Here is a 26,956-nt window from a genome sequence, read left to right as displayed (position 1 = left end):
TGTTCATTGACCTCCCCACCCAAACAGTTATTGTATAAAAATAATAATAATAATAATAATAATAATAATAATAATAATAATAATAATAATAATAATGATGATGATGATGATGATGTACAGTACAGCTGTAATAGTCACTAATGAACTAGGCATTAAAATCAAAGCACCTAAGCACACAATGGAAAAAGCATCAAAGCCAAAGTGGAAAATCTGATTAGAACAAAAAGTCAAAAAATTAAGGGCAGATGCTAGCAACTTAAAGAACATGCATGAGCAACAGCTTAAAAACAGCAAAATCATAGATCAGCTGATCAGAAGATATAGATTGGATACAAGAAATATCAATGAAGCTGTAGAGATTGTAAAACAGCAGATAACAGCAACAGCTAGAAAAATTGAGAGATATGAGACACGAATCATCCAATACAAACAAAATCAACAATTTCGATCACACTAGCTGTGTTTTCATCAAAGTCTTAATGTGAATGGTGACACCAAAAGTGAAAAACCAGAAAAGCAGGCCACAGCTGAATTCTGGAAAGGTTTGTGGGAGAATGCAAAGGACTACAATAAGGAAGCAAAGTAGATACATGACTTTGAGAAAAGCATTGGTAACAAACAAATGCAAATATTAGAAATAACAACTGAGATGGTCAAAAATCGAGTAAAAAAGTAAAGAATTGGACATCACCTGGAAATGACCAATTACATGGTTTCTGGCTCAAATATCTGCCAGTTTACATGCAATTTTGGCCAGGCAACTGAATGAAATTTTACAAAATGGTCAAATTGATGAATGGTTGACAACTGGAAAAACATACTTGATTCAGAAAGATGCAACTAAAGGAACAATACCTGAAAACTACAGACCAATAACATGCTTGCCAACAACCTTCAAATTACTCACAAGCATTATTGCAGATAACATTATGGATTATTTGGACAAACAACATCTTGCCAGTAGAGCAAAAAGGCAATAAAAGAAGGAGCAGGGGTACAAAAGATCAGCTCCTAATTGATAAAATGATATTAGAAAATTGTAAGAAAAAAAAACAAACTTGAATATGGTCTGGATTGATTATAAAAAGGCATTCGACTCATTGCCACATAGTTGGATCATAAAATGCTTAGAAACAACTGGCATTAGCAAAAATATTACATCCTTCACTGAAAAGGCGATGAAACAATGAAGAACTGAATTGGCAGTAGGGAATGAGAACTACGGAATGGTCAATATCAAGCGAGGAATTTTCCAGGGTGATTCACTTTCACCTCTTCTCTTCATCATCGCGATGATCCCGCTATCAGTAATCTTTAAAAAAATGAAATTAGGCTACCAAACAGGCAAAGAAGCTGAAAAAAAATTGCATTTATTATATATGGATGATTTGAAACTCTATGGTAAGTCAGAAATAGAAATCCAATCACTGACAAACACAGTCCGAGTATTCAGCACCGATATTTCAATGCAGTTTGGCATGGAAAAATGCGCCACTGTATCCATAAAAAGGGGCAAAATCACTGCGTGTGATGGAATTGAAATGCCCAATAGCCAACTAATTAAATGCAACGAAAATGAAGCCTACAAATACTTAGGCATTCTGCAGTTGGATAACATCAAACATGGAGAAGTAAAAACTATTGTCAGGAGAGAGTAGACCAACAGAGTTAGGAAAATTTTGAAAGCTAAATTAAATGGTGGAAATACAATCAAAAATACTTGGGCAATACCAGTTATAAGATACACAGCTGGTATAGTTAACTGGACACAAGCTGATTTGGACATTTTGGACTGAAAAAGCAGGAAACTAATGACAATGCACTACAGTTTACATCCACACGGTAACACTGATAGATTATACCTGCCCCGAAAATCAGGTGGTAGAGGATTATTACAAGTGAAGCAAATAGTTGAAGAAGAAAAACATGCACTGGCTGATTATTTAAAAGAAAAGAACATCTATTAATCAAAGTAAAGAACAAAAATCTACTGAAGGCCCAACAGATGAAACAAGAATACAGAAAAGATATGATAAAATCAAGAATGGAAAGTTGGCTGAACAAAGCATTGCATGGTCAATTTCTGGAAAAAATAAAAGATAAAGTGGACAGTGAAAAAACTTGGTTATGGTTAACAACAGGTACATTAAAGAAAGAAACAGAGTCATTAATCCTGGCTGCGCAAGAACAAGCTATCCGAACAAATGCCATTAAGGCCAAAATTGAAAAATCCTCTGATGATGCCAAATGCAGACTCTGCAAAGAAGTTGATGAAACTATTGACCACATACTCATCTGCTGTAAAAAAATTGCGCAGACTGATTATAAACTGTGGCACAAATCAGTAGCACAAATGATCCACTGGAATTTGTGCAAAAATTATAATATTAAAACAACAACAAACTGGTGGGAACATAAGCCTGAAAAAGTCACCGAAAATCAGATGGTCAAGATCTTATGGGATTTTCGTATACAAACGGACAACATACTGGCGCATAACACACCAGACGTCACACTGGTTGAGAAAAATAAGGTTACAATCATAGACATCGCAATACCAGGTGATAGCATGGTCGACGAGAAGGAACATGAAAAAGTCGCGAAATACCAGGACTTAAAAATTGAAAATTTGAAAAATTGGTAATCAGCCCCCTGGATGCTATTCCAAAACCACTGGAATTACATTTAAAACAGTTAAAATTTGACAAAATCACCATCAGTCAAATGCAAAAAGCTGCACTGCTTGGATCTGCACGTATATTATGAAAATACATTACGATGTCCTAGGCCCCTGGGTGGGGCCCGACTAGTAATCAATGCCAAATCCGGCGAAACAACTGGCCGCTGTGATACAATCGTATAATAATAAATCCTACTTTAACTAATAGTACTAAGAACACTATTCTCTATTTCTTCTATTCAGTCCTGTTCAATTCTCAGAAACTGCCTGGACGAGTCCCTGCAATTTTCTTGGCCAGGTTTTCAGAAGCATTTTGCCATTGCCTCCTTTCTACAGCTAGGAGAGAGTGACTGGGCCCAAGTCACCCACCTCACTTCATGCCCAAGGTGGGATTAGAACTCACGGTGTCTCCTGGTTTCTAGGCAAATACTTTAACCATGACACCACACTGGCCGTCTTGCCAAGGGCCGTAACAGCAGACAGATGATCAAGACAATTATGGCTGCCGGCTGTCCCTCCATCGTGGCTCAGGATGCCTGGCTGCCAACCCCCTCCCTTCAGACCAAGCACTGCCAGGGAGCTAGACACAAAGCCCCAGACTTAATTGACCTCAATCAACCTTTCGTCACTTAACTACCGCCTACTGACCCCCAGACATCCAGGGGCCCCTTTTGACTCCCAGCCTTTTATAGCAGTCTCCCAATATTTGAGGGTCTGTCACCGAGAAGGTGAGGGGGGGGCAAATAAGGCAGGACAAAGAGTAAGAGTATAGAAACTAATCCAGGAGAGAAGCAACCTAGGAATAAGGAGCAATTTCCTGGCAGTGTGGACAATTAATCCGTGGAATGGCTTCCCTCCAGAAGCTGCAGGTCCTTCGTCATTGGAGGTTTTGAATTTGAGCCACTTGTCTGCAGTAGTTGAGGACCATGATGGCAAACCTATGGCACACCTGACGGAAATGGCATGCAGAGCCATCTCTCTGGGCACGCCAGACGTCGCCCGTTGCTCTTCTGGGTTCCGGCACACCAGCCAGCTGGTCTTCATGTGTGCGGGAACTCAGAGCAGCCGCTTGGTGTGCATGAATGCGCCGGGAATATGATCCTCCAGTTTCCGGCACGCGCATCATGCCTACTGGCCAGCTGGTCTTTGCACATGCATGCATGCCAAAAACTGGAAGAACAGGTGGGCGGTGCTCGTGTGCACACCAGAAACCAGAAGATCATCTTCCTGGCACGCACATGCGCACCGGGGAGCTGCTCTTCCGGTTTCCTGCACGTACCCGCACCCCTGTTTCAGCACTCAGTGCTGAAAAGGTTCACCAACACTGGTGCAGGGTCTCCTGCTTGAGCAGTAGATTGGACTAGCGGGCCTCCAAGGTCCCTTCTAACGCTGTTATTCTGTTAAATCAACTCCTTGGATAGCCCCTTCAACTCTTGGGGGTTGATATTGACCACTTTGGGGAACCCTGGCATAGAGGAAGACCGAAGAAGTTGTGTACTTGGACCTCGGCACAGGCTTGCCTCGTCTGCTTTGTCTTCCACCTGACAGCCCGCCAGGCAGCGGTGTCAGGTCTCCTCACGGCCTTGCTTCCTTCTTCCTGCTAAATGTACCCACCACAGTCTATTTTCAGCTTTTTCTTCTGAGCCCCTTCTCAACGTCTCTGGATACAGCCTGATTAGTGCATAATGGAGAGAAATAACAAAGTGGACAGAACCACCACTCACTGCACTATTTCAACAAAATGAGGCAGGGGGTTGCAAGAATATGGCTGAGGTCAAACACATCCCCTCCACGCTTGCCTAGACGCTTCAGTGATAATAGACTTAGTGGGCTAGAAGAGGGCCCTCCAAAGGAAGGGTGTGTGGGTGGGTCCCACTTGTCCTACTCATCCTTGGAGAGATTTTGGATGGCCCCCCACTCCCATAAGGGAGATGATGGGTGCTGGGAGAGAGGGAGCTATTGGGAAGAGGGCTTGGATTTCGGGGCATCTTTGGGGCTGGGTGACCTACCAAATGGAAACTCTGACTTCTGGCGTTCCAGGCCCCTGGCAGCTCTGCCTCGTGGCCCCCAGAGGCAGGTGGAGCCCTGGGCGGCTCTGGATGTCCCAGCCAGGCTTGCAGTGGAAGGAGCCTGCAAGAGGCCATAGCTGTCAGCATCCAAGTATTGGGAAGAAGGTCACGGCAGCTCTCCTGCTTGTCTGGAAGCCAAGGGAGGGAAGGAGGATGGCTGGGCTCTGGGGGCAGAGGAGGACGGGGCACAGGGGAGCAGAGGACGGGGGGACGGAGGGGGTGACTATTGGGGATGGCATTCCCAGGAGAGGAATCGCCCAGCCTCCCCACAGTGACTCAGAAAGCAAGGCGGGGCAGCCGCCAACTTCCTCCCCAGAAGGACCCAGATCCGCATCGGACCCATTAAGTGGGGTGTGGAAGGAGGTTTGGGTTGCCCAACTGTGGCAGACTTCCAGGAACCAGCCTGTTGTTTAGGTGAAGCCAAAGTGTTTTCCTGTGAAGTCGGCAGGAAATAAACAAGGACGAAGCCGCAGCTCAGCGGCTGAATTCCCAAACTGGAAAGTCAAGCCAGGCAGATACCAAGGAGAAACACCCTCGGGAAGGGAGGGCATGGCTAGCTGAGGCAAGCAGGTCTACCGGCAACAAAGGGGTGTGTGCGTGTGCGTGTTTTGGGGTGGGTGGGGGCAGGGGGAAAAGTCCTGGGACTTTGCAGCACAAAGGCGCAGCTTATGGCTCGAAGGAGCCCTAAAGTGGGAAGGAATTACTGGGGCTGAGCACCCCACAACAGTGCAGATAATGTGGGGGTGGAGTGAACTGGCATCGAAACAACACCGAAAACTGCCTAAGCACCAGCTGGAGGAGAAGGAGGAGGAGGAGGAGGAGGAAGGGGCAGGTGCTTCCTGGAGGATCCCACCTGCAAGAGCACAGCTGGATCCACTGCAGAAAGCGGTGAGTGTCCAAGAGGCAGTTGGAGGGCAGAGGGCTTGCCAGCAGGCATATGGGGCCAGCCCCCCTCCTGTCTCTTCCTCACCTCAGATGGGGTGGCTTGGTGGTTTGGAGATGTGAGGAGCCAGTGGGAGAAATCAGGTGATGCTGAAAGCAGCTCTAGACTGAATGGACACAGGAGAACCCAGTGGAGTAGAGGAGAGAGAGAGGAGAGAGGGGGGCGGGAAGGAGGAAGGAAGGAAGGAAGGAAGGAAGGAAGGAAGGAAGGAAGGAAGGAAGGAAGGAAGGAGAAAGAGAGAGAGAGCGTGGGAGGGAGGAGAGAAAAAGGAAGGAAGGAAAGGGAAGGGAAAAGAAGAGAAGAGAAGAGAAGAGAAGAGAAGAGAAAGAAGAAAAACTCACCTCTGTTTGGGTGAAGGTTGGAACAGAACTTCAGTCAACCAGAAATCAAAACAATGACCTGTAGGACTTTGTGGGTAGGGAGAAGTTCCCTCAAGCTGCCAGGAAGGGACTCTTGGACCCTCCAGTCCACCCCTCAAGCCCAGCCCTTCTCCCCCGCTCCCCAGGGCTTTCAGCTCAACCAGCTCTTCCCATTTCTCCCAAGGCCACTGAGGGCAGAAGCCACCTCCATGAGAAGGCCACACCGAGAAGACAAGGGAAATTGGGTGTGGGGAGAGGGGAGAGAATGACAGGCAGTGTGGGAGCTGTAGAAAGGTATTCGTAAGCCGGGGGGAGGGGAATCCTGAGGCCCGTTGAGTGACTTTTGGCCTCTTGTCCTGTTCTGGCTTGGAGCAGGGCTAATCACAGTACGGCTCGGACCCCCGAGGCTCTTCTGGGAAGGGGAAGAGCGGCAGCCTCCTGAACTCCCAGGGAAGAGGAGGACGGGAGGGTGTGGGAACGAGAAGAGGCACCTGCCCCAGAGCAGAAGGATAATTGGGTAAATGCAGCCTGTCCGAAGTGGCCGCCGTGCAAATGGGCGCACCTGAGCAGGTGCCCCTCCGCACTTCCTCTTGCAGCCTCTTCCTACTCACCTACTTCCTTGTCTTGTGAGGGGGAAGGGTGACTCTTGGCCTTGGAATTCCACAGAGGAAATCCAGTTTGGCATTCCCGCAGCCGAGAATGCGCTTCCTCTGAGTAAAAAGGACGACCTCGCCTCCCCCGGCTGCACCTCCCACTGGAGAGGAAAATTGGTGTTGCGCCTATTAGAGGAACCGGTTAATTACCCTTGGATCGTTTTATAGGCATCAGCAGGAGCTGCCTGGCATCTCACTCGGGCCAGTGGATCGCCAAAGGAATGCGCCAGCGTCTCTGGCTGAAGTGCTGAAGAGAAGAGAGGCAACCATGGCAGGTGAGTGTGGCTGGTGGCCTCCCTTCGCGTGGCTGACCAGGAGAGATCGAGGGAGCCATGCTTTGCCTGGGGAGTCTTCCTGGCACCTCTGGCTTTGATGGCTGGTGAAGGGGCAGAGCTCCCTTATCAGATCCGAGGTCAGTTCCCAAAGGAGGTTTTCCAGCCATACCGGAGGCTGAAGCTGGCATCCAAGTCTGGACAATCAGGGAGGCCCCGGGAAGACAATAGAGTAGAACGGAATGGAATTAGGAGTAGGAAGAGACCTTGGGGGGGTCTTCTAGTCCAATCCCCTCTGCTCAAGCCGGAGAACCTCTAGTACCATTTCAGACAAGTGACTGTCACTAAATGCATCCTTCTAGCCTGCATGGGACACAGGCTGAAGCCAGACTGGCTCGTGGCACTGCCTTCTTCCCGAAAAGGGACTCTAGCCGTCCAGGGTGCTCTTGTGCCATGGGTGGTTTGGCCAGTCCGCTGCCTGGCACTGCAGGCCTGGGATGGTCTCTCCTCCAGTGTCTGTCTCCCCACCAGCCTCTCCAGGGACCCCTTTGGGGCAGAGGAGCATCCCAGCCACTCAGTGGGGCACGTGCCAGGAGAGGCTGCTTCTGCTGCTGCTCCCTCCGGGGAGAGCTGCCCTTCCTCCAGGCTGCTGCAGCAATCAGCCTCCTGCTCCCTCCGGGGAGAGCTGCCCTTCCTCCAGGCTGCTGCAGCAATCAGCCTCCTGCTCCCTCCGGGGAGAGCTGCCCTTCCTCCAGGCTGCTGCAGCAATCAGCCTCCTGCTCCCTCCGGGGAGAGCTGCCCTTCCTCCAGGCTGCTGCAGCAATCAGCCTCCTGCTCCCTCCGGGGAGAGCTGCCCTTCCTCCAGGCTGCTGCAGCAATCAGCCTCCTGCTCCCTCCGGGGAGAGCTGCCCTTCCTCCAGGCTGCTGCAGCAATCAGCCTCCTGCTCCCTCCGGGGAGAGCTGCCCTTCCTCCAGGCTGCTGCAGCAATCAGCCTCCTGCTCCCTCCGGGGAGAGCTGCCTCAGTGGGAGGTCAGTTCTTGCCTTCCCTGCTTTTGGCTTTCCTTGCCTGGGGAGCGGTGGGGGGTGGTCAGAGCAGGGGCAGCAGGCAAGGGTCTTGTGGACATACACAAACACACAGCCGGCTTCTGGATCGCTTTCTGGTGGGGTCTTCTTGCCAGTTGCTGCCTGCCCCCTGCCAGATGCCCATGCCCCCCCCACCCGCCCCCACCCCAAAGGACCTTGAACCTGCCTCTGGGGGGAATTTTCCATGCCAATTCTGCCTTTCTCTGGAAAGTCCCCAGGCAGGAGGAGGAGGGGTGGGCGGGCCATGCGCCTTCAGCCCCTACTGCTCTGGGAAGCTGATGCTCTGGTGGGCAAACGTTACCCAGCATCTCAGCCTCCTGCCCCTCACCAGCGTCTCCTTAACGCCACGAGACCCGTCACGTCTGGGGCACAGGACCAGACAACCGAGGGCTGCACTTGGGAGAGACACCGTTCAGGGACCAGGCTGCAGGGACACGCCAGAAGCATGCCAGGCAATTTCCTGGAATTGAAGATAGGCTATCTTGTCTGCTAATTGGTTTCTGTTACAGCTTTTCCTATGTTCTATATATAATTTACCACAATTATATTCAATTTCTATACGCCACTGGACTCCCGGTAGCAATTTTTAATAATTGTTAAAACATATTAACAAGCAAAAAATACAAAACAAAGCCAGCATAAGGCAAAGAAATCCAGAGGAGAACGAAAAGAAAGGACGGGACCCCCAGATTTTGTGTCTGTCAAAGGTTGTGTATTTAGGACACCATAAGAGGGGGACCTCTGAGGTCTTCTAGTCCAACCCCCTGCTCGAGCAGGACACTATATACAATACAATACAATAGTAGAGTTGGAAGGGACCTTGGAGGTCTTCTAGTCCAACCCCCTGCCTAGGCAGGAAACCCTATACCGTTTCAGACAAATAGCTATCCAACATCTTCTTAAAGACTTCCAGTGTTGGGGCATTCACAACTTCTGGAGGCAAGCTGTTCCACTGATTAATTGTTCTCACTGTCAGGAAATTTCTCCTCAGTTCTAAGTTGCTTCTCTCCTTGATTAGTTTCCACCCATTGCTTCTTGTTCTACCCTCAGGTGCTTTGGAGAATAGTTTGACTCCCTCTTCTTTGTGGCAACCTCTGAGATATTGGAATAATGCTATCATGTCTCCCCTAGTCCTTCTTTCTCTTAAGCTAAACATACCCAGTTCCTGCAACCGTTCTTCATATGTTTTAGTCTCCAGTCCCCTAATCATCTTTGTTGCTCTTCTCTGCACTCTTTCTAGAGTCTCCACATCTTTTTTACATCGTGGCGACCAGAACTGAATGCAGTATTCCAAGTGTGGCCTTACCAAGGCATTATAAAGTGGTATTAACACTTCACGTGATCTTGATTCTATCCCTCTGTTGATGCAGCCTAGAACTGTGTTGGCTTTTTTGGCAGCTGCTGCACACTGCTGGCTCATATTTAAATGGTTGTCCACTAGGACTCCAAGATCCCTTTCACAGTTACTACTACTGAGTAAGGTATCACCTATACTGTACCTGTGCATTCCGTTTTTGTTGCCTAAATGTAGAACCTTACTCTTTAATATGTTATTATTATTCTTGTATGTTTTGCATAAATGTCTGAGTGATGGACTAGCAGTTGATTAATGAGCCAAATACAGGCAGTCCTCGACTTACAACAGTTTATTTAGTAACCATTCGAAGCTACAATGGGACTGGAAAAACAGTGACATGACCATTTTTCACACTTACAACCATTGTAGGTCACATGATCAAAATTCAGAGCGCTTGGCACCTGACTCGTATTTACGACACTGGCGGTGTCCCAGGGTCACGTGATCCCTTTTGTGACCTTCTGACAAGCAAGGTCAATGGGGGAAGCCGCGTTCATTTAACAACCATGTTAATAACTTCACAACTGCAGTGATTCAATTAACAGCTGTGGCAAAGAAGTTCGTAAAATGGGGCAATACTCACTTAACAACTATCTCGCTTGCCAACAGAACATTTGGCTCAGTTGTATCATATGTTGAGGACTACGGTGCAAATAAGAACAATTATACTTGGCTTGGCTGCTCCCCTTCCTCCGGGGGTTTTATCCCCCAGGCCACGGGAGGAAAGGGGGCTCAGAGGGGAGTCTCAGCACACACACACACACACACACACACATGTGCCCCACAGAATCACAAGGTGAGGCATGGATGCCGCCAGGAGGCTGCTCTGTTGATTTCCTGGTGGTCTCTTTCTTCTTGCTGCCCAGAGTTGGTACCAACGCAAATAAACTGGCAGGTGCCCAGCAATTCTGAGGCGCATCACTCCAGCTGCTTTGCTACCACAGAGCTCTGTGTCCGCCGCGGACAGAAATTCGACTTCAAACTATACTTCAACAGGGCTCCGAACGCTGGGGAGAGCCTGGCCTTCGTGGCAGAAACAGGTAACGGCCCCCGGCCCTCCCCAGCCCCTCCTCGGAGAGCTCGATACCACCGGTAGCACAATTGGGAGGGGGGCGCAGTTCTGGGCCGGGAAGCTTATCAACTCTGGGCTGCCCTGCGGCCCTCCAGGGCTCTCCCCTTCAGGGGGATTCCCAGGCCCACCTGCAGAGCCCTCAGGCTGGCAGGGACCATCAGGTCCCACCCCTTGCTCGCCATGGGCGTCTCCCACCGAAGGAGCCCACTGGATTCCCCAGTCCCCGTCCGTTGCCCATTGGAACCCAGCAGAGAAAGCCCTCCACCCCAGCGGCCCAAAGTGGAAAGGATGGAGAGGCCTCCTTGGCAGGAGGGAGGGAGGCCTCACTCCCCACTGAGAGCAGGCTCTTGGGGATCTTCGCTGGGCAACAACTGCACCTTGATGGTGTCTGACTGTTGATCGTGGGAGGTGACCGGCTTGACCTGCATTTTTTCCCACCATGTTGTCTCGCTTGCCCCCGGCAGGTCCAGGCCCTTCTGAGGCCCAACACACCAGGTGTGGTTTTGCCCTCTCCAATGCACTGGCCGGAGGGACCTGGTGTGCGGTACAGACGTCGGGCGATGCCAATTGCATCAACTTCTCCATGTGCAGCTCCAGCAGGGCGGCCATCGGTCGCTATAAGCTGAGCCTGCAAGTGACCTGTGGCAACCAGGTGACGACCAAGTTCCTGGGGAAGTTTGTTCTCCTCTTCAACCCGTGGTGCTCAGGTGAGGAGGAGGGGCACGTGCGCCTGCCACCTCTGCCTGCGCAGCCCTTCCTAGGCGGCTGCCCAGCCATCCCCGGCCTCCTTCTGCCTTGAGTTGCCCGCAGCAGTGGCCCTGCAGTGGCAGCGGGCCAGGGGAGGCCGGAGCCAGGAGAGGTGAAGGGAGTGTCAGAGCCCCTGGCCCCCGCCTGGGCTGAAAAGAATGGGGAGGGCTGGGCACTCAGGGAGGGGAGGCACAGCAGAGGTGGGGACCTTTCACCCCCTTTCTCCCTTGCAGGGGATCTGGTCTTTATGGCCAACGAGGCAGAGAGGCAGGAATACGTGCTGAATGAAAACGGCATTATCTTTGTGGGCAATGCCAACTACATTGAAGCTCGAGGATGGTACTATGGCCAGGTCAGCGACTGAGGTAGCCCTCGGGGGTAACAAGGGGACATCAGTGCCTACAGGGCCCCTGCGATGCAGGCCCTCTACTCCTTTACCCCAGGTGAAGGCTGGGGGGGGCATCGGCTGGACACTCAAGTGTGGATTGCAGCAGGTGTGGCCCACGGGGCGATGCCGCAGAGGCCATGGGCTGCCTTCCCCAGTGAAGGCCTCTCACCAGGACCTCAGGCTCCCCTGTGGCCCTCAGAGGGCCTGCTCTGCAGCTGGGGCCCTCAGGGCATCTGAGGCTGAAGAGTAAACCTCCCCGGGGGCCTCAGGCGAGGCCTAGGGCTCCCTCTGGGTCAGGGGGTGGCAGGAGGGGTGCCCCATATCCTGCCGCGGCTCCCTTGGGGCTGTCCCCCTTGTGGGGGGGCTGAGTGGTAACTTTTCTCTGGGTTCCAGTTTCAGGAGAACATCCTCAACATCTGCCTGCACCTGCTCAACCTCAGCCTCTACCACCGCCAGGACCCGGCGGGTGATGCGTCGCGGCGGAGCGACCCCCGGTATGTGGGACGTGTCATCAGCTCCATGGTACGAGCAAAGGGGGCACCGGGGGCACCAGAGGATCGGCCTGCCCGCCTCCGTCTCTTCCTGACCGCTTCTGCTGCCCTTTAGGTCAACGGCAACGACGGCGACAACGGGGTGCTGGAGGGCAAGTGGAGCGAGGATTTTGCCCACCACGAGAACCCTTCCCGGTGGGACGGCAGCGTGGCCATCTTGAGGAAGTGGGCACAGTGCAACTACAGCCCTGTCCAGTACGGGCAGTGCTGGGTCTTTGCTGGCGTGGCGGGCACCAGTACGTAAGCCCCGGCAAAGGGAGTGGCCACAGGCCAACCTGGAGGGTGGCATCTGCTGGGCAGGGACAGCTCGGCTTCCCTGGCACATTCTGCATTCCTCTCCTTTTGCAGTCTTGAGATGCTTGGGGATCCCGACGCGTCTGGTCACAAACTTCAATTCTGCCCACGATTCGAACTCAAACCTGAGTATCGATAAATACTATGACCCTGCCGGAAAGAGCCTCAAGATGGGACAAGACTCCGTGTGGTAGGGACAGACAGCCTGAGCAGGGCAAGAGGAGAGCTTGTGGGCGTAGGAAGGTCCCACACAACTGGGCAGGAACTGGGGCCTCCGGCCAGGAAGATGCTTTCGTTTGGCTCTGGGCCGGGCGTGGTCAGCCCACTGGTGGCCCTGGGTCTTGGAGGCTCCGCACTAGAGATGTGGGCGCGAAGCACATGGGGCGGCCTTGCATCCGAATGCCAGAAGAGGGGCTTTGGTCTCCCGTCTCCCTATGGTGGGAGGGGGACTCATCCGTCTTTCCTAAGGGCTCCCCAGCCCAGCCCAGGGCCTTTATACAGCAGCTGGAACCCCAGAGCCCCCGTCCCACGGAAAGAGTGTTCTGTTGAAAACTTCCTCCTTAGTTCCAGGTTGCTTCTCCCCTTCATTAGTTTCCACCTGTTGCTTTTCCTCCTGCCCTCAGGTGCCTTGGAGAATAGGTTGGGCCCCCTCCTCCTCTTTAGGGCAGCAGGGGAGGGAGAGGAGAGGGAGGAAATAAAATTAAAATGAATTGAATCAGGAAATACCTTGGTGACTCTTCTGCAGCTTTTCTTTCAGCCAAGTGCTGGAAGACTTGCGGAAGGGGGCTCGGTTTGTGGCTGGGAGACGTTTCCAGCCCTAAAACCATGGGGGGCAGAGGGGGGGGCAGAGGCGAGGGCAGCACCCGGCCAGCAGGGAGTGGAGTGGAGTCACTGCTATCCCCCGCCCTGAACTCCCTGGGCCATCCAAGCGTGGCCTGCTGTGTGCCAACCCCATTGCCCTTCTCACACCTACTGGTTCCTCAGGGGGGGGGTTGCTCTCTCCCAAGTGGGCGTTGAGACCAGTGACCGGGGGGGGGGGGAGCTACACTGACCACCCCCTGAAGCTACTGCCCGGCAAGCAGGCCTGCCTCACCCACCTCCAGCTCTCTTCAGAGAGGCCAGGGCACCCCAGAGGCACCTCCCTCATTGGGACGCAGAGGGGAGGCCTGGGGGTGGGGGTGCTCAGGGACGAAATCCTTCCTCCGGGTCGGAGACTGCCAGGGCTATCGGGTGCTCCAGCCTGGCCTCTCTTCTGCCCTTCCACCTTCAGGGATTACCATGTCTGGAATGAAAGCTGGTTTGTCCGGAGGGACTTGGGCAACCCCTACTGTGGCTGGCAAGTGATCGACGCCACCCCGCAAGAGAGGAGCCAAGGTAGGTCCAGGTGGATGGCCCTCCTCACCACTGGCTGGAGCCCCAGTGCAACTCCTGTCCTCCCAGCGCCACTCCTCCTCCTCCTGCTGCAGGGATGTACCAGTGCGGGCCAGCCTCGGTCTTGGCGGTCAAGCAAGGAGATGTGAGGCTGAACTACGACACGGCCTTCGTCTTCACCGAGGTGAATGCCGACATCAACCGCTGGGTCGTGCAGAGCAACGGGAAGCGTGTGAGGGCCTACTGCGACACCTCCTCCATCGGCAGAAACCTCAGCACCAAAGCCGTGGGCAGCAACCAGCGGGTGGACGTCACCAACAGCTACAAGTTTCCTGAAGGTGGGCTGCAGAGCTGGGGTTAAAAGAAGCACGGTGGTCATCTGGCCCACCTCCTGCTTGGGGGGAGGGATCCAGCAGCCTCTCTTGCAAGACTTCAAGTGAAACAGAGGAGGAGGATGGGGGTCCGCTGGGTCCCCCGACAGGCAAACCCCCTGCCCCCACCCCCTCGCAGGAAGAGGAGGCTCTGTCCAGCTCCCGGAGGGATAGCTTCTCAGGGATCCAGAGGGGGGGGGGCTTGGGCCTCTCCTGCTCAGGCCACAGGATAAACCACTAGTTGGGGATTGCCGTTCTGTCAATATAATTTCCTTAGTTCTATGGAATCATTGCAGGCAAGCGGTCAGTCTACTTCCGTACCTCTGGCAGGTGGGAAAAAAGTCGGTGGGTTTCGCCCTGCTTCAGTTGCCAGCCTCGGGGCCTGAGCACCAGCCCTTCCCCGGAGGCAGCTAGAGGGCTTCGCCGTTTGGGGCTTCTTGGCTCCACCAAACGAGCTTCGGGGCAGCCGGATGGGCCTGAGGCGAGCAAAGTGGGGAGGAAAGAGCCGCGGCTCTGAAAGGCTCCCAGGCAGAGCCCATTTGGAGGGAGCTACTGAGAGAGCCCCCTCTCCCCCCCCCCCAGGCTCCACCGAGGAAAGAAGCGTCTATCGGAAAGCCTGCATGGAGCTGTCGGGCTCCAGTCCCTCGGAAGTGGTGGCCTCGGAGCTGATTGCCCACCCGGAGCTCTTCGGGAAATTCAAGCTGACTCAGCCGCCGGTACTCGGCAAGGACGTCAACCTGATCCTCTCTCTCTCCAACCTGTCTGCCTCCCCCAAGACGGTCACCGTCAACCTGAGTGTCTCCAGCGTCCTCTACACCCGCAGGGCCATCAAGGAGATCCTGAAGGAGACTACCACCCTCCACCTGGGTGGCAAGGAAGGTACCTGGCCAGCCGAAAGTGCAGCCGGACATGGGGTCTGCTGTCTCTCTCTCTCTCTCTCACTCACTCACTCACATACACCTGGGGCTGAAGAGGGCAGCAGGGCAGGCAGCAGCTTCAGGTGGCCCTGTCTGCGGAGGAGTCCTGGGGAGAACTGGGAGCAGTGGGGTGGGTGGGGGGTGGCCTTTGAGTGGTCTGATGCAGAGAAGAAGAAGAGGGAGAGAGCTTGTTCCTGCCAGGCCTGTGACTGGGCTCTCCTGGCTTCCAGAGAAGTACCTTCCCCTGCGGATCAGCTACAGCCACTACGGCAACTCCCTGACTGACGACAAGAAGCTGCTGGTGACAGCTCTGTGCGATGTGTCCGAGGGCGTGAAGCTGCTGGTGGAAAAGGCCATCACTCTGGAGAGCCCAAACCTCTCCATTGCGGTAAGCACCTCTTGGACACACACACAACCCATGTTGGGAGGCTGTCTGCAGCCAGAGCTTCAAGCCAGCTCGGTCCATCTCCTGCCCCCCCCCCCGGTCTCTGCTTCCAAAGACCCTTCGGGGCCACGTTTCCACCCCAGAGTTAAGCTCCGTCAGGCGTTTTCTAAGCGAGATGCTAGAACTGCTGCTCCAGCTCTCTCTCTCTGGGAGCCCAAGTTGCTTGAGCGCAGCAGACCCGAGCTCTTTGAGCTGCACTGCTTGCCAGCTTGATTTGGGCTGAGCCCCGTCAGTGCAGAGGAACAGGCCTCTCTTTCTCCAGAGAGAGAGACCAAGGGAAGAGGCTGAGGCCTCATGGCCCTGGGTGAAGCAGCTGACTGGCCAGGGGTTCGGCTGCTTGGCAATTCCTCTGGCTTCCCAGAGCCAAACCGCTTCCATTCCCATCCTTAGCTTGCCCAAACTGGCAAAACCTGCCCATTCTGTTACAGGGTCTCATATTTTGGATCATTTGGAGGCATTTCGGCATATTTAAAGATGAGAAAAGGGATGGTTGGGCTGCCCTCAGTTTCTGACTCCCGCTCTTCAAACCCGTTTCCCCCCACTGTGGATCGAGGGGGGGGGAGGGCTTCCTTTTTTGGGCCCACGTTGTGGTCATGATCAAAGGGCTCCAAATGCAGAAAACGTCGCCTCCTCCAACGAAAGAATGAACATTGCCCCCGCCCCCCTTAACCCCTCCACCCTGCCTGGCATCAGAGAGGGCAAGGGGGGGGGCCTCCAAGATCCCTGCTCCGTGGCCCTGAGAAGAGGCGCCGGGCTGACCCGCTGCTGTCCCCCAAAAGGTTCCTCCAAAGGTGTTTGCCAACACCCCGGCCACGCTGGAAATCTCCTATGCCAACCCCCTCCCTGAGCCTGTCAAGGACTGCGTGCTGCTGGTGACCCTGATGGGCCAGGCAATCAAGATCAAGTATGTGGGTCTGGGCAGGGGGGGAGGGGGCAGCAGAGCCTTGCCTGGCAGTTGCCCGAACGGGGCGAAGGGTGGAAGGCGGCTGGTGACCGTGGGGCTGAGCCCGGCGTCCCTCTCTCTGACTCTCAGCTGACGGGGCCCTGAGCTCCTCACCTGCAGCAGGTGGCGAGAAGCTCTCACTACCCCAGAGCGACCCCTCCCACCAAAGGCTCCCCCTCTATCCCTCACTGCCTTCCCTCCCTCCCTCCCTCTTGCTCTCTTGCTCCAGTGTGGCAGATCTGGCAGCCGGGGAGTTGTCGAAGATCTACTTTGAGTTCACTCCTCGCCGCACAGGAGCCATGCAGCTGCACGTGGACTTCTCCTGCAGCAAATTCCACCACGTCAAGAGCTTTGTGCTTATGGACGTGGCCCCCGTTGGCACTGCTTAACCGTGGGGGGGGGGAGAGGGGATGGAAGGGGAGGGGGGAGAAGCATCTCTCCTGCGCCCAGGCTACCATTAAAGCTTTGTCCAAGCAGAAGAGCTGCTGCTGTGCGTTTATTCCAGAGCTAGAGAAGACAGGCAGTCAAGAGCAGGGTGGGGTGGGGTGGGGCCGGTGCCCTCCCTTTCAGGGCTGAGACCCCAGGCTGCGTTCTGTCCTGTCTGTTCTGCCTCCACTGTGAGTGACGCTTTTCCTTCCACTTCGGCCAGCTTGCTCGGGTGCTGCTGGAAGATGCTCTGCAGGGAAGTGTGGCTGTATCTCCGGGGCCCTGTGCTTTAGCCGCCCAGACAGGGGGCGTCTCGGTAAATGCTTGCTGAGCAGCCCCGAGTGGTACTCCTAGGTCCACGCCTGCCCCTTCCCTCTCCGGGTCCCCTTCTGTGCCTGGGGTGGAGGAGGAAGGGGGGCTCACACGGAGGAGGGCTCATTGGCAGGGGAGCCTTTAGCCTGAGCCCCTGGCTATCCAGGCCAGAGCCCACCTGCAGTTGCACACCAGGCCCTCAAATCCGCCCGCCTTCTGAAGTTCCTCGCTGACCCAAAACAGGATGGCAAGCGCCCGTCACCGCCCATGTGCTCCCGGTGGACTTGGGGACGGGGTGCTGCTGAGCTTTAGAGCGGTGACAACCCCCCCCCCCCCGAGGCATCCCCAAAGCTGGTGCAGAGGCTGCTGCTTCTTCTGATTTGTCCCCAGGCCCTGCAGGGGTCAGGGGAGGCTCAAGAGCTGGGAGTCCGTGAAAGGGCACACACAGTGCAGGGTCGGCCGAAGTCTTGGCTCAGGGGCCCCACCCCTGGCCTCCAGAGAGCCCCTTCCCTGAACTGCCACCGTCCCCCTTCTGGGCCCCTTGTCCAGCTGAGTTTTTCCACAAATCCTTAATGAAAAACAGTTAAGTGGGCCTTCCAGGAAGGCCGAGGGGTCCTTGGTCCTCTCTGACTTTGGTCGTTTTCTTGCAGAGGTTTCATAACCCAAACTAGGTAACATCATCATCAGCTCAGAGAGCACCTGGGAGCCCTCCCTGAGGTCCAAATATTCCCCTTCATTGGTTCCACAGTCACTCCTGAGAAGTAGAAACGGTGGGCAGCTGCCACCGCTGAGCTTGCTTGGAAATGTTCCCATCACCCAGGAAAAACAACAACAGGTTGTTAAGTTTGGAGAGCCTCCTAGTGAGAAGAAGCTTCCAGTAAGCCACCCTGGATGCCCTCTTAGCCTGGTTGCCTCCCTCTGCCAAATCCTCTTTGGTCGTATTCATAAGTTGAAGCCAGTTGGGCCAGCAATTCATTATACAGATGATGTGTACCAGGGCGGCAGAGACCAAACTGCACATTGGTATCTGGTCATTTGAAATCTATTCTGCTTTTTTGGTCCTTTTTTCGTGTAACGGAGGAATGGATAAGAACTCTGGGCAGAGTCCTCAGGCTCCTGAGGTGCCTTCACAGTTCATGCAATACTGAACCCCCGCAGCTGTTCTTTATTGCCTCATTTCTCCCAGGAAGAATCAGCAGACAGATGAGAACAAAGTCCGAATCCTGCTGGATCAGATCCCCGGCACATCTGGTCAGCAGCCTGATCTCACGGTGCCCAACCAACCGCCCAAGGAAGCCCCCTGGTCTCCTAGGAGATGGTGCCAGTGGACCTGACCTGCTTTAAAAGTCAGTCTATCACACCCCTGATCCTTGATCCTGGCTTCGCAGGTGGATCGGTGTGATCAGTGCACAATCTCCGCCCTGAGTCCTTTGGGAGAAGGGCGGCATATAAATCCAATAAAAACAAACAAAACAAACAAACAATTGCTTTGACCCCCTCCTAGCAGTGAATTAGCAACTGGCAGGGCTGCAGGCTGCCTGCCACTCGAAGACCCCCCACCCCATTTCCCGTTCCACAGTCTGTCCTTCTCTTCCTCTGAGAGTTCATGGCCTGCTTCATTTTTCCTCTGGGTGCCAAACATTTGGCACCTTCCTATTGCAGCATCTAATAAATCTTCACCCTCCCTTCTCAGCCGCAGGGCAGCTACTCACTGCTTCAACCCTTTTCTTCCTGTCTGCCACGATCTTGCATCTGCCACAAATATGCCCTATTGTTCCCAGACAAGAATGCAGACCTTCAAGGATGGCTTCCTGTTCATCCGCAGAACAAGAACTCGGTGGGCCTCCAGTCCAAGCCACTGCTCAGGGCAGGGATCCTCAGATCACACCAGCTGCCCAACCATGGCTAGAAACCTCCCACCCACCATGACAGACCAGCCGTCATTGTAGGGGGCAGCCTGCCCCACTGCTTCGCAGCCCTCCCTGACCGGAAAGTCCTTATATCAAGTTTGAATCCCTCTCTATAAAGTCTCGGGCTGCTGGTTATTTCCTGCCTGAGGCACGCTGACCGACCCCAAAGGACATCTGCAACTCTACAAGGACATCGGACATTGGCAAGGAGGGGCTGCAGATGGCCTGTGGAGGGGCTGCAACGGGAGGCGCTGACTTCCTCTCTTCCTCCCGCTCCTCATAGGAAAGGTGGGAGGTGAAGTGGCCTCCCGACTGCCTCAAAAGCACCAACTGGCTCAGCTCCCAGGCAAAAAGAGGCATCTGGCAGGACCGGGTGCGCAAGGCAGCCAGGAGCATCTGGAGGAGGAACTATCGAGTTTGAGTGGGCTTCAAAAACTTTTAGCAGGGGGTTCTTTGCCCTGTTGCTGGGTGGACGTGGCTTCCACCACAGCAGGGGGGGGCATTTTTGCCCTCCCCGGAGCCTCTGTGCACACCCTGCACTTACCTGCATCCACATCAGGCTGCCCGGGGACTCCTGGGAGGGGCCAGCCAGCTGTGGGATTTGGGGGTTCTCCGAACTGCACAGAATCTTAGCTAAAGGTTCTCCCAAACCTCTGTGAACCCTCAGCAGCCCCCATCCCCAGGCCGATTCCAGGCTGAGCCCACCCAGCCCCTCCTGGAGCCGGTTGCCCTCTGCAGCCCCGGGCAGCCGCCGAGGGCAGCTGCTGCACGATCCCAACTAAAGAGGGCTTGGCCAGCAGCATCATGCCAGCCCCACCGCCTGTGTGTGTGCCACAAGAAGGACGCCTCTCGCTTAAGCAGCAGCTTTCATTCACCTGCGAACGGCAACCCCAAGTCCCAGAAGTGGATAAGTCTCTGCCCTCCGACTGAGGAGCCAGACTCCTTTCTCTGCCAGCGTCCCTGTGAAGTCTTGCACAGGCTGGGCAGTTGTGCTTGCACTGACAGGCAGGCGGCCAGACTGGATGCCCAACCTCTCCGCTGCGCCCCTTAATTAGGAATCTGCCAAATTGCTGCCTGGCTGCCAGCCTCACCACAGGGCCAAACGAGGCCTCTCCCCCCCACCCCGGTCTTCCTGGGCTGGCGCCTTCTCCACAGGCACCTTGTGCGCCTGTAGCTGAAGAGCTCTTTTCTGACCATTCCCAAATGTCTCAAGCTCACCAAGACCCTCTTTTCTGTCTGCTGGATGGCAGCTTTCGCGGTGTGGCTGGGGAAAGACCCTCCCAGACCGATCAGGGCCCCCAAGGCAGCCCCAGGGGAGCCTCCAGAGGCATCCAAGAGGCAGAAGGACAAGCACAGAGGTTAGGCGAGTTCCAACACCGTCTCCTCCAGGCCTAACAAGTTCATCACGTTTTGGGACCTCATTAACGACCTTATTCAATTCAGGAGCTCTAAATCAGCCGGAAGAGAAGTCGCCTCCCTCGCTGCTCTCTTATTCTGAAGCTTTAAGCAGCTGCATCTGTTTAACTGGCAGGAAGCCACAAGAGGCCGACAGCTGCCCTGTGCACAGCTGGGCTCCTTCTTGGGATGCCCTGGAACATGGACTCTGTGCACGCCACCAAAGCAGCCCAGGCATTTATTTTATTCATTTATGTATTAGATTTCTATCTCACCTTTATAACCTTAAGGAAAGCAGGCAACCAAAGATGGCTGGACACCATCAAAGCTGACTCCAGCCAGAGCACAGAGCAACTCACAGAAGCAGAGCGATACCAGAAGGCGTGGAGAGAACGCCTGGCCCATGGAGTAGCCAAGAGTCAGGCACGATTGAATCCTCCTCCTCCTCCTCCGTAACTCAAGGTGGCAACACACAATACACCCTCCCACTTCCAGTTCAGAACAAGGGAGCTTTGGCTGCACCGCCACGGCTGAGGACAAGGTGGGCCCAGGGTCCTCCCCTCACGGCAAGCAGGGTCCAAGGCCCAAAAGGAAGAGCTGCAACCTCCGGGCTCCTCAGTCTGGAGCAAAGAGTGGGGGGGGGCTCTACAGCAGAGGTGTGTTGCTCCCGGAGCGGCCAAACCGGCAGGAGCGGCGGCAGGGGGCTCCACCCACCCGCCCAGACCCTTCTGGACATGCACAGAAGCATCACACACGCGACTCCACACGCAAGCACGAGCGAACCGGTAGTAAAAAAATTAGAAGCCCTCCATGGGCTTCCGTGACCCCTACATAGTTGCTCTCTCTCTCAGCCCAACCCACCTCACAGGGTTGTTGTTGTGGGGAAAACAAGGGGAGGAAGGAAGATGACATGTTTGCCACCTTGAGTTGTTTATAAAAAAATAAAGGCAGGATAAGAATAAACAAACAGTTTAACCCTGTCTTCACCCCCCCCCCCCCGAGGGGAACACCATGTCTTGCTCTGCCCAGGCTTCTTCCCCATTTCTCGAAGTAACCCAGCCTCAGGAAGGAAGCCATAGCCAGGGGTTGGGGCTAACAGGCAGACTGAGGGCCAAGCTCTCTGCACCTTTAGGGGGCCAATCTGCCCATAGCGTTGCGCCAAGAGCAGTGCCACCCCCACCCCCAGAGGCTCCCCCACCCCTTCTTACCAGCCAGCCATGGGTCTTTGGTGGGACGAGGCCGAAGGAGTTTCCACACACCCCACCACCGCCCCCCTTTCCTCTAGCTTCTCTTAGCAGCTGCATGGAGGGGGCTTTGCGAGCAAACCTTTGCATCCCTTTGAGCTGCCTGGCAATGAGTAGAGAAGCACTTTGCATGCTCCAGCCAACAGGGTCTCCTGTGCCCGGTGAACCTTCGTGCCATCCATACAGTGCCAGGGGACCTGCTCTCAACCCTTCCTGGCCACCCGATTTCCTCTGGCTCTGGAATGCAGCCCTCCGTTCCAGCCTGAGGCCCCGGGTTACTCTCTGGTTCTCTTGGGGCCCTGGCTGGCTGTGGGTCTGGGGGCGCTCGGCAGCATCTCCGGGGACTGGGGAGGGGCTCTCTTCTCAGACAAAGTCACTCAGCTGGCCAGATCCCTTGGTCGTGACTGACATGGGTCTGACTGAGTCCCATTGTCTGGGGGGGGGGTGGTTAAGCAATCTGGCTGTGAGACTGGTCACCTGTGCTCTGGACCTATGGCCCCCTGCTTGGTCAAGGCCTCCCGTGAGTGCCCAAACATCAGTCAACGCCCTTGCAGGAGAGGGTGCTCCCACCTGTCTCGCAGGCGGCACCTCCTCCTTCTCTAGAGGCTGTCTTGGGACCCAACCGTGCTGGGCAACCTTTGTCTGGTCCCCAATCTCCCCCTTCAGCTACCGAGGGCCCTGGAGGAGCTGATTCTCTTTTCAGTCGGAGTTCAGGCCGGGGCAGAGCACCGAAGCAGCTTCAGTTCAACCCTGCAAAGGCAGCAAGGCTCTGCCCCCCCCCCCCATGACATGTCATCTTTCACTCTGGATGGAATGGGTAGTCTCCTGGACTTGGATGGAGTGGGGGTCTCCTGGTGCATTAGTTGGGGTCCTACTAGACTCACAGAGTCCTCAAAGAGCAGGTGGCAGTCATGGAGGGTGTTTGCACAGGTTCCTCCTGTGGGCCAACTTCATCCTTTCCCGGACCAGGAAGACTTGCTCACGGCCACTCGTGTCTTGGTTACTACAACACACTCTCCATGGGATTGTCCTTGAAGGCCACCCAGAAATGACCATTGAAGGATCTATGTGGCAGGACACGCAATGCCTGGTGCCCTTAGATTCACCGATGTTATACGCATATTATACCTGTGTAGCATAACCTACAATGGCTCCAAGTTTCTTTCTCAGTGCTATTCCATTCATTCATTCATTCATTCATTCATTCATTCATTCATTCATTGAAAACATTTATACAGCTTCCTGTCTTATAACAAAGCCTGGCTTTTCCGTAGATGGCATGGGGCCTGGTGATTTGCAGGACTGTTTCTTCCTAAGGACATCCACCTATCTGAACCCTACCAGATCAGATTTAGGGTGGGGTGGGGAAGCAAGCTTCTGGTCCCTCCCCTTAAATGTTGCCCCCCCCCCATGGGACCCAAGAACTCTACCTTTTCCCTGGCAGCCCCTGCCCTATGGAGCACCCTTCCCCCCTGGATTTCGGCAGCCCCCCACTCTTTTAATCTTCCAGAAAGCACCTGAGCCTTGGCCCCCCAAATGCGAGGATAGGGCGAGATAATCTGAATTATGTGGGCAGGGTGGTGGTGGTTGTAAATATTTTTGGTTCCAGTATTTTTTATTGTACATAAACGTGACGTTATCTTTCGTTGTGAGCCGCCGGGGGCGATGATACGAAAAGTCTTAAATAAACTCCCAGGCGAAGGGCGGGGGGGGGGGGGGACGGTGGTTGTGTTAGGCGCACTCAGCCTCCGGGCCGCCTGTAAAAACCCGAATTCCCCGAGTGAGTGAAGCTTCCCGGGCAGCCCCGGTTGCTTTCAGCGCTCAGGCTGCGTCTCCCGGTGAATCAGTGGCGCTTCCTGGGAATCCGCCGGAATTTCCCCGTCCCGTTGGCGCGCGCGCCCGTGTGTGTGCGGGGGGGGGGGGAGCCTCCCCAAACGGAAGGCTGGGGGGCGCTGGCAGAAACCTCGGGGCCCCGAGAAGTCCACCAGCCGCTTCCTTGGGATGCGGGAAAAGAGCCGAGCCGGGGGCTCGCAGGGGGACAAGCTCAGCCCCGGAGACAAGAGGGGGCCGGGGAACCTCAAACCGCAAAGGCCCCCGGAGGCTGTTGCGGGGACAGAGGGGGAGCGACCACGAAACTCCCCCGATTTCCGAAAGTCCCCAGGAAGCCTCTCGGGGCAGCTGAGGCGGCCCTGATTATGCGCCGATGGGCTCCTTGCGAAGGCCGCTGAGCCGGCACTCTGTTTCCTGCCTCTCCAGCAGTTTCTTAATTGTCACCCTCCGCAGGACCGGCCCTCCGGCCGCCTCAGCCCCGGGGCTGGCGCTGCAGGCAGCTCGGGCTGCTCCCCTGGAAGGTCCCATGACTAACCCCCCTCCTCCACCCAGGGCCATGCCTTGGCCCGTTCCCGGGGTTTCTACGCCGGACGGCGACCCACTCCGGCCCCGCTCAGCTCCTGCCCACCTGGCCGCCGGCTGCGCTCCCCCCTCCCACTCCCGACCCAGGATCACACTTGCAGACGACGCGCAACCGCCTTCCGGGGTCTTCCAGGTCCATGGGAATGGCACGCCGGGATCTAGCTAGAAGTGCCGGAGCCACGAGGAGGAGGAGGAGGAGGAAAGCAGGGCTGCTCTTGGTTACCTGACGTTATTTGGGACGGGTGCCGCCATTTTGCTTTTGCCCCAGTCCAGCTTTTTCCACAACCACACTCCCCCACCCCGGTGTAATTCCGTGACTATGGGGGCCCTGCCAACAGTGGTCCCCATTTCCCTTCCCAAGAGGACAGAAGCAGAAGGGCAGGGAAGAAGCCTCTGGCCATCAGCACCCTGGACGGCTGCACCACTTTGTCCAGGCAGAGGGATGTTTTGGGTTTTCTTGGCGGTGCTTTGTTTGTGCATCACCTGCTGAGGCCGCCCATCTCACTCAGGAGCGACCCTGGGCGGTGTGCAATTAAAAGGGAGTCGGCTCCCTTCGGTTTTCTTTTCACTTTGTGCCTATTTTGGGACTCCCGGCCTGAGGTTCTCTGGCGTTCCTGGCCTTGGCTCCCTTCCCTCCGTTCGCGAACGTGGCTTTAGCCAGCTCTGGCGGTCCAGACCAAGGGAAGGGCCAACCCCAGCTTCTGCTGGCCTGCTCAGAGCCCACCTGGACCTGTGTGTCCAGCCCTGGTCACTACAAAGCGGAAGGGACGCTGAGGAGCCGGACGTTGCCGGGCACAGTGGAGAAATCAAAGGGCTTAAACTCCACAAACACAGGCAAAGATTATGGGAAGGGGAGACATGGCAGCTCTGCGCCCCCCCCCCACAACACACAGGGTCTGTGGTCATTCTCTATGGTGGCTGAGGGCAGACCCAGCAGGAGCTCCCACTTCGCAAATAAGGAGAAGCGCCTGTCCTGGAGAGCAGTGAGGAGGAAGCTCAGGAGTCCAGGTGGGGGCGGGGGTCTCTGTCTCTGGAGGCTCCCAAGAAAGACTAGCCAGTCATTGGTCTGAGGTGGATTAAAGATGCCTGACTTCAGTCCCAGGGGGCACTCATGCTCGGTGTGTGTGTGTGTGTGTGTGTGTGTGTGTGGACTAGAAGACCGCTAGGATTCTGTGTCTTCACACTGGCTTCTTGGCTTCTTTCTCCACGGAATCCTGAAAAACAGGAAGAAGGGGACAGATCCCCCTCAGCCCCACTTTTGCACCTTCCTAGGACCCTCTTCTCTCCTCCCTGCCAGCCAAGAGCCCTTTCACAGCAAACCCAGCCTGCCCAGGAGAGTCTTGTTGCACTGGCCAGCAGCCCCAGCACCGGCTGCTTCCACCATGACACAGCAAAGGTGCCCGCAGGCGCCTTTTCATCCAGGCCAAGGAGGACACCAAGGCCCCTTAGACAGGCTCCGGCCCCTCTTCATATAAGACACTGCTTGCAGGGCTGGCTGCCTGTGAGGCCTCGCCCAGCCCCCCCCCCTCCTCCCAAAAATGCTAAAGAGGAGAAGGGAAGGCCCGGCCAGCCAGGGGGAGCAGAGTGGAGGGTGACTCACCAGCCAGCCAGAGTTCCAAGGCTGCTGCTGCTGCTGCTGCCGCCATCCGCCTTGGCCCATGTCTAGGCTGGCAGGAGAAGGGCCTGAGGGAGGAGCTGGGCTGCCTCCCTGCAGGAGTCCCAGAAGGAGATGCCAGCAGCCCCTGCTTTGCTGCCCCCGTGTCTGCTCTCCATCTCCCCCTCTGCCCTGTGCTTGCCAGGGAACAGTGGGGGAGTTATACGCAGGACTGCACCCAGCAGCACAGTACCCCATGCAAGGGTGTGCCCAGCCCCTTCCTCCCATTTCTTCAGCCAGGAAGGGGTCCAGCAATCCCTGCTTTGTCCTCGCCTGCAGGGCACTGGTCCCAGTCAGCCCTGGCAGTGCCAGTGGTCCCCCAGTGACAGACAGTGGCCTGATCCTGACCCCCACCAAGCCGAGCAGACTTGTCCCATTCCTTCCCCTTTTGAGGGAGCATGAGTGTGCCTCCAGCCCAGACTTCACCAGGAGAGAAGATCTGGAAGGGGGATTCCCCTGCCACCAGAGATGTTGGACCTCCCCTCCTGCAGCCTAGCCAAGATCATTCCCCAATCACGTGGGCTAATGAGGGGGGCTCCCCTGCCCACAACCCTGCAAATTTCTTCCTTTGGCACCAGCCCCTGGGGCAAGCTGTCGCCCCAGAGTGGGGCAGAGGCTCCTGGTCTCCTCCATCGTGGGTCTGGGAAGAAATGGGTGACCCCTACCGGTTTGGAGGGCCTATAACTGATGGAAAATACCTTTTACTGCCTCGCCAGCAGAAGGTAGGCAAAGGGGACAGCTGCCGCCATCGCACCCCATAATGAGCTTTGGCCCTCAATTCGCCTGGCAGATTCCAGTTCTCACGCCAGGGACCACCGCCAGGCAGTGGGATGGAAAGAAATGAAGGGGAACCCCCACATGTAGGGGTTTGCTCCCTGTTTATATTCAGTAGCTTGCCCTGCCTGTGTCAGTGGTGGGTGTAGTTTTCTTCTTGGTGGTTCTTTATTAAAATATTGTTTGTCTGGTATTAATCCCTGCTTATCTGGATTCAGGCCACTAGAAAGGATATGTTATTTTTGCTCCTTTGTTTCCTTCTTAGCTTTTCTATTGCCTCTGCTGTATAAATCTGGTTTAACTCTATGTTATC

General features: G+C 55.2%; 1 protein-coding gene across 1 annotated transcript in view; it reads left to right on the top strand.

The window, feature by feature from the left end:
* Positions 1-5,667: 5,667 nt before the first annotated feature.
* Positions 5,668-26,956, top strand: part of LOC309390119 (uncharacterized protein) — a 31,896-nt gene continuing 10,607 nt past the window's right edge. The window contains exons 1-21 of the mRNA XM_081949199.1: positions 5,668-5,775; positions 6,873-6,979; positions 10,284-10,457; positions 10,954-11,196; positions 11,470-11,588; positions 12,018-12,146; positions 12,231-12,411; positions 12,524-12,659; positions 13,740-13,843; positions 13,936-14,178; positions 14,794-15,090; positions 15,359-15,516; positions 16,353-16,477; positions 16,746-16,899; positions 17,166-17,258; positions 18,003-18,131; positions 18,445-18,572; positions 24,087-24,348; positions 25,513-25,611; positions 26,015-26,073; positions 26,660-26,729. Of these exons, the coding sequence (XP_081805325.1) occupies positions 5,687-5,775; positions 6,873-6,979; positions 10,284-10,457; positions 10,954-11,196; positions 11,470-11,588; positions 12,018-12,146; positions 12,231-12,411; positions 12,524-12,659; positions 13,740-13,843; positions 13,936-14,178; positions 14,794-15,090; positions 15,359-15,516; positions 16,353-16,477; positions 16,746-16,899; positions 17,166-17,258; positions 18,003-18,131; positions 18,445-18,572; positions 24,087-24,348; positions 25,513-25,611; positions 26,015-26,073; positions 26,660-26,729 (3,099 nt within the window). The 5' untranslated portion in view covers positions 5,668-5,686. The remainder of the gene's footprint in view (positions 5,776-6,872; positions 6,980-10,283; positions 10,458-10,953; positions 11,197-11,469; positions 11,589-12,017; positions 12,147-12,230; positions 12,412-12,523; positions 12,660-13,739; positions 13,844-13,935; positions 14,179-14,793; positions 15,091-15,358; positions 15,517-16,352; positions 16,478-16,745; positions 16,900-17,165; positions 17,259-18,002; positions 18,132-18,444; positions 18,573-24,086; positions 24,349-25,512; positions 25,612-26,014; positions 26,074-26,659; positions 26,730-26,956) is intronic.

The sequence above is a fragment of the Natrix helvetica genome, assembly GCF_964273705.1.
Source record: "Natrix helvetica genome assembly, chromosome: 3".
Taxonomy (NCBI): domain Eukaryota; kingdom Metazoa; phylum Chordata; class Lepidosauria; order Squamata; family Natricidae; genus Natrix; species Natrix helvetica.
This window is presented reverse-complemented; position numbering and strand designations above follow the sequence as displayed.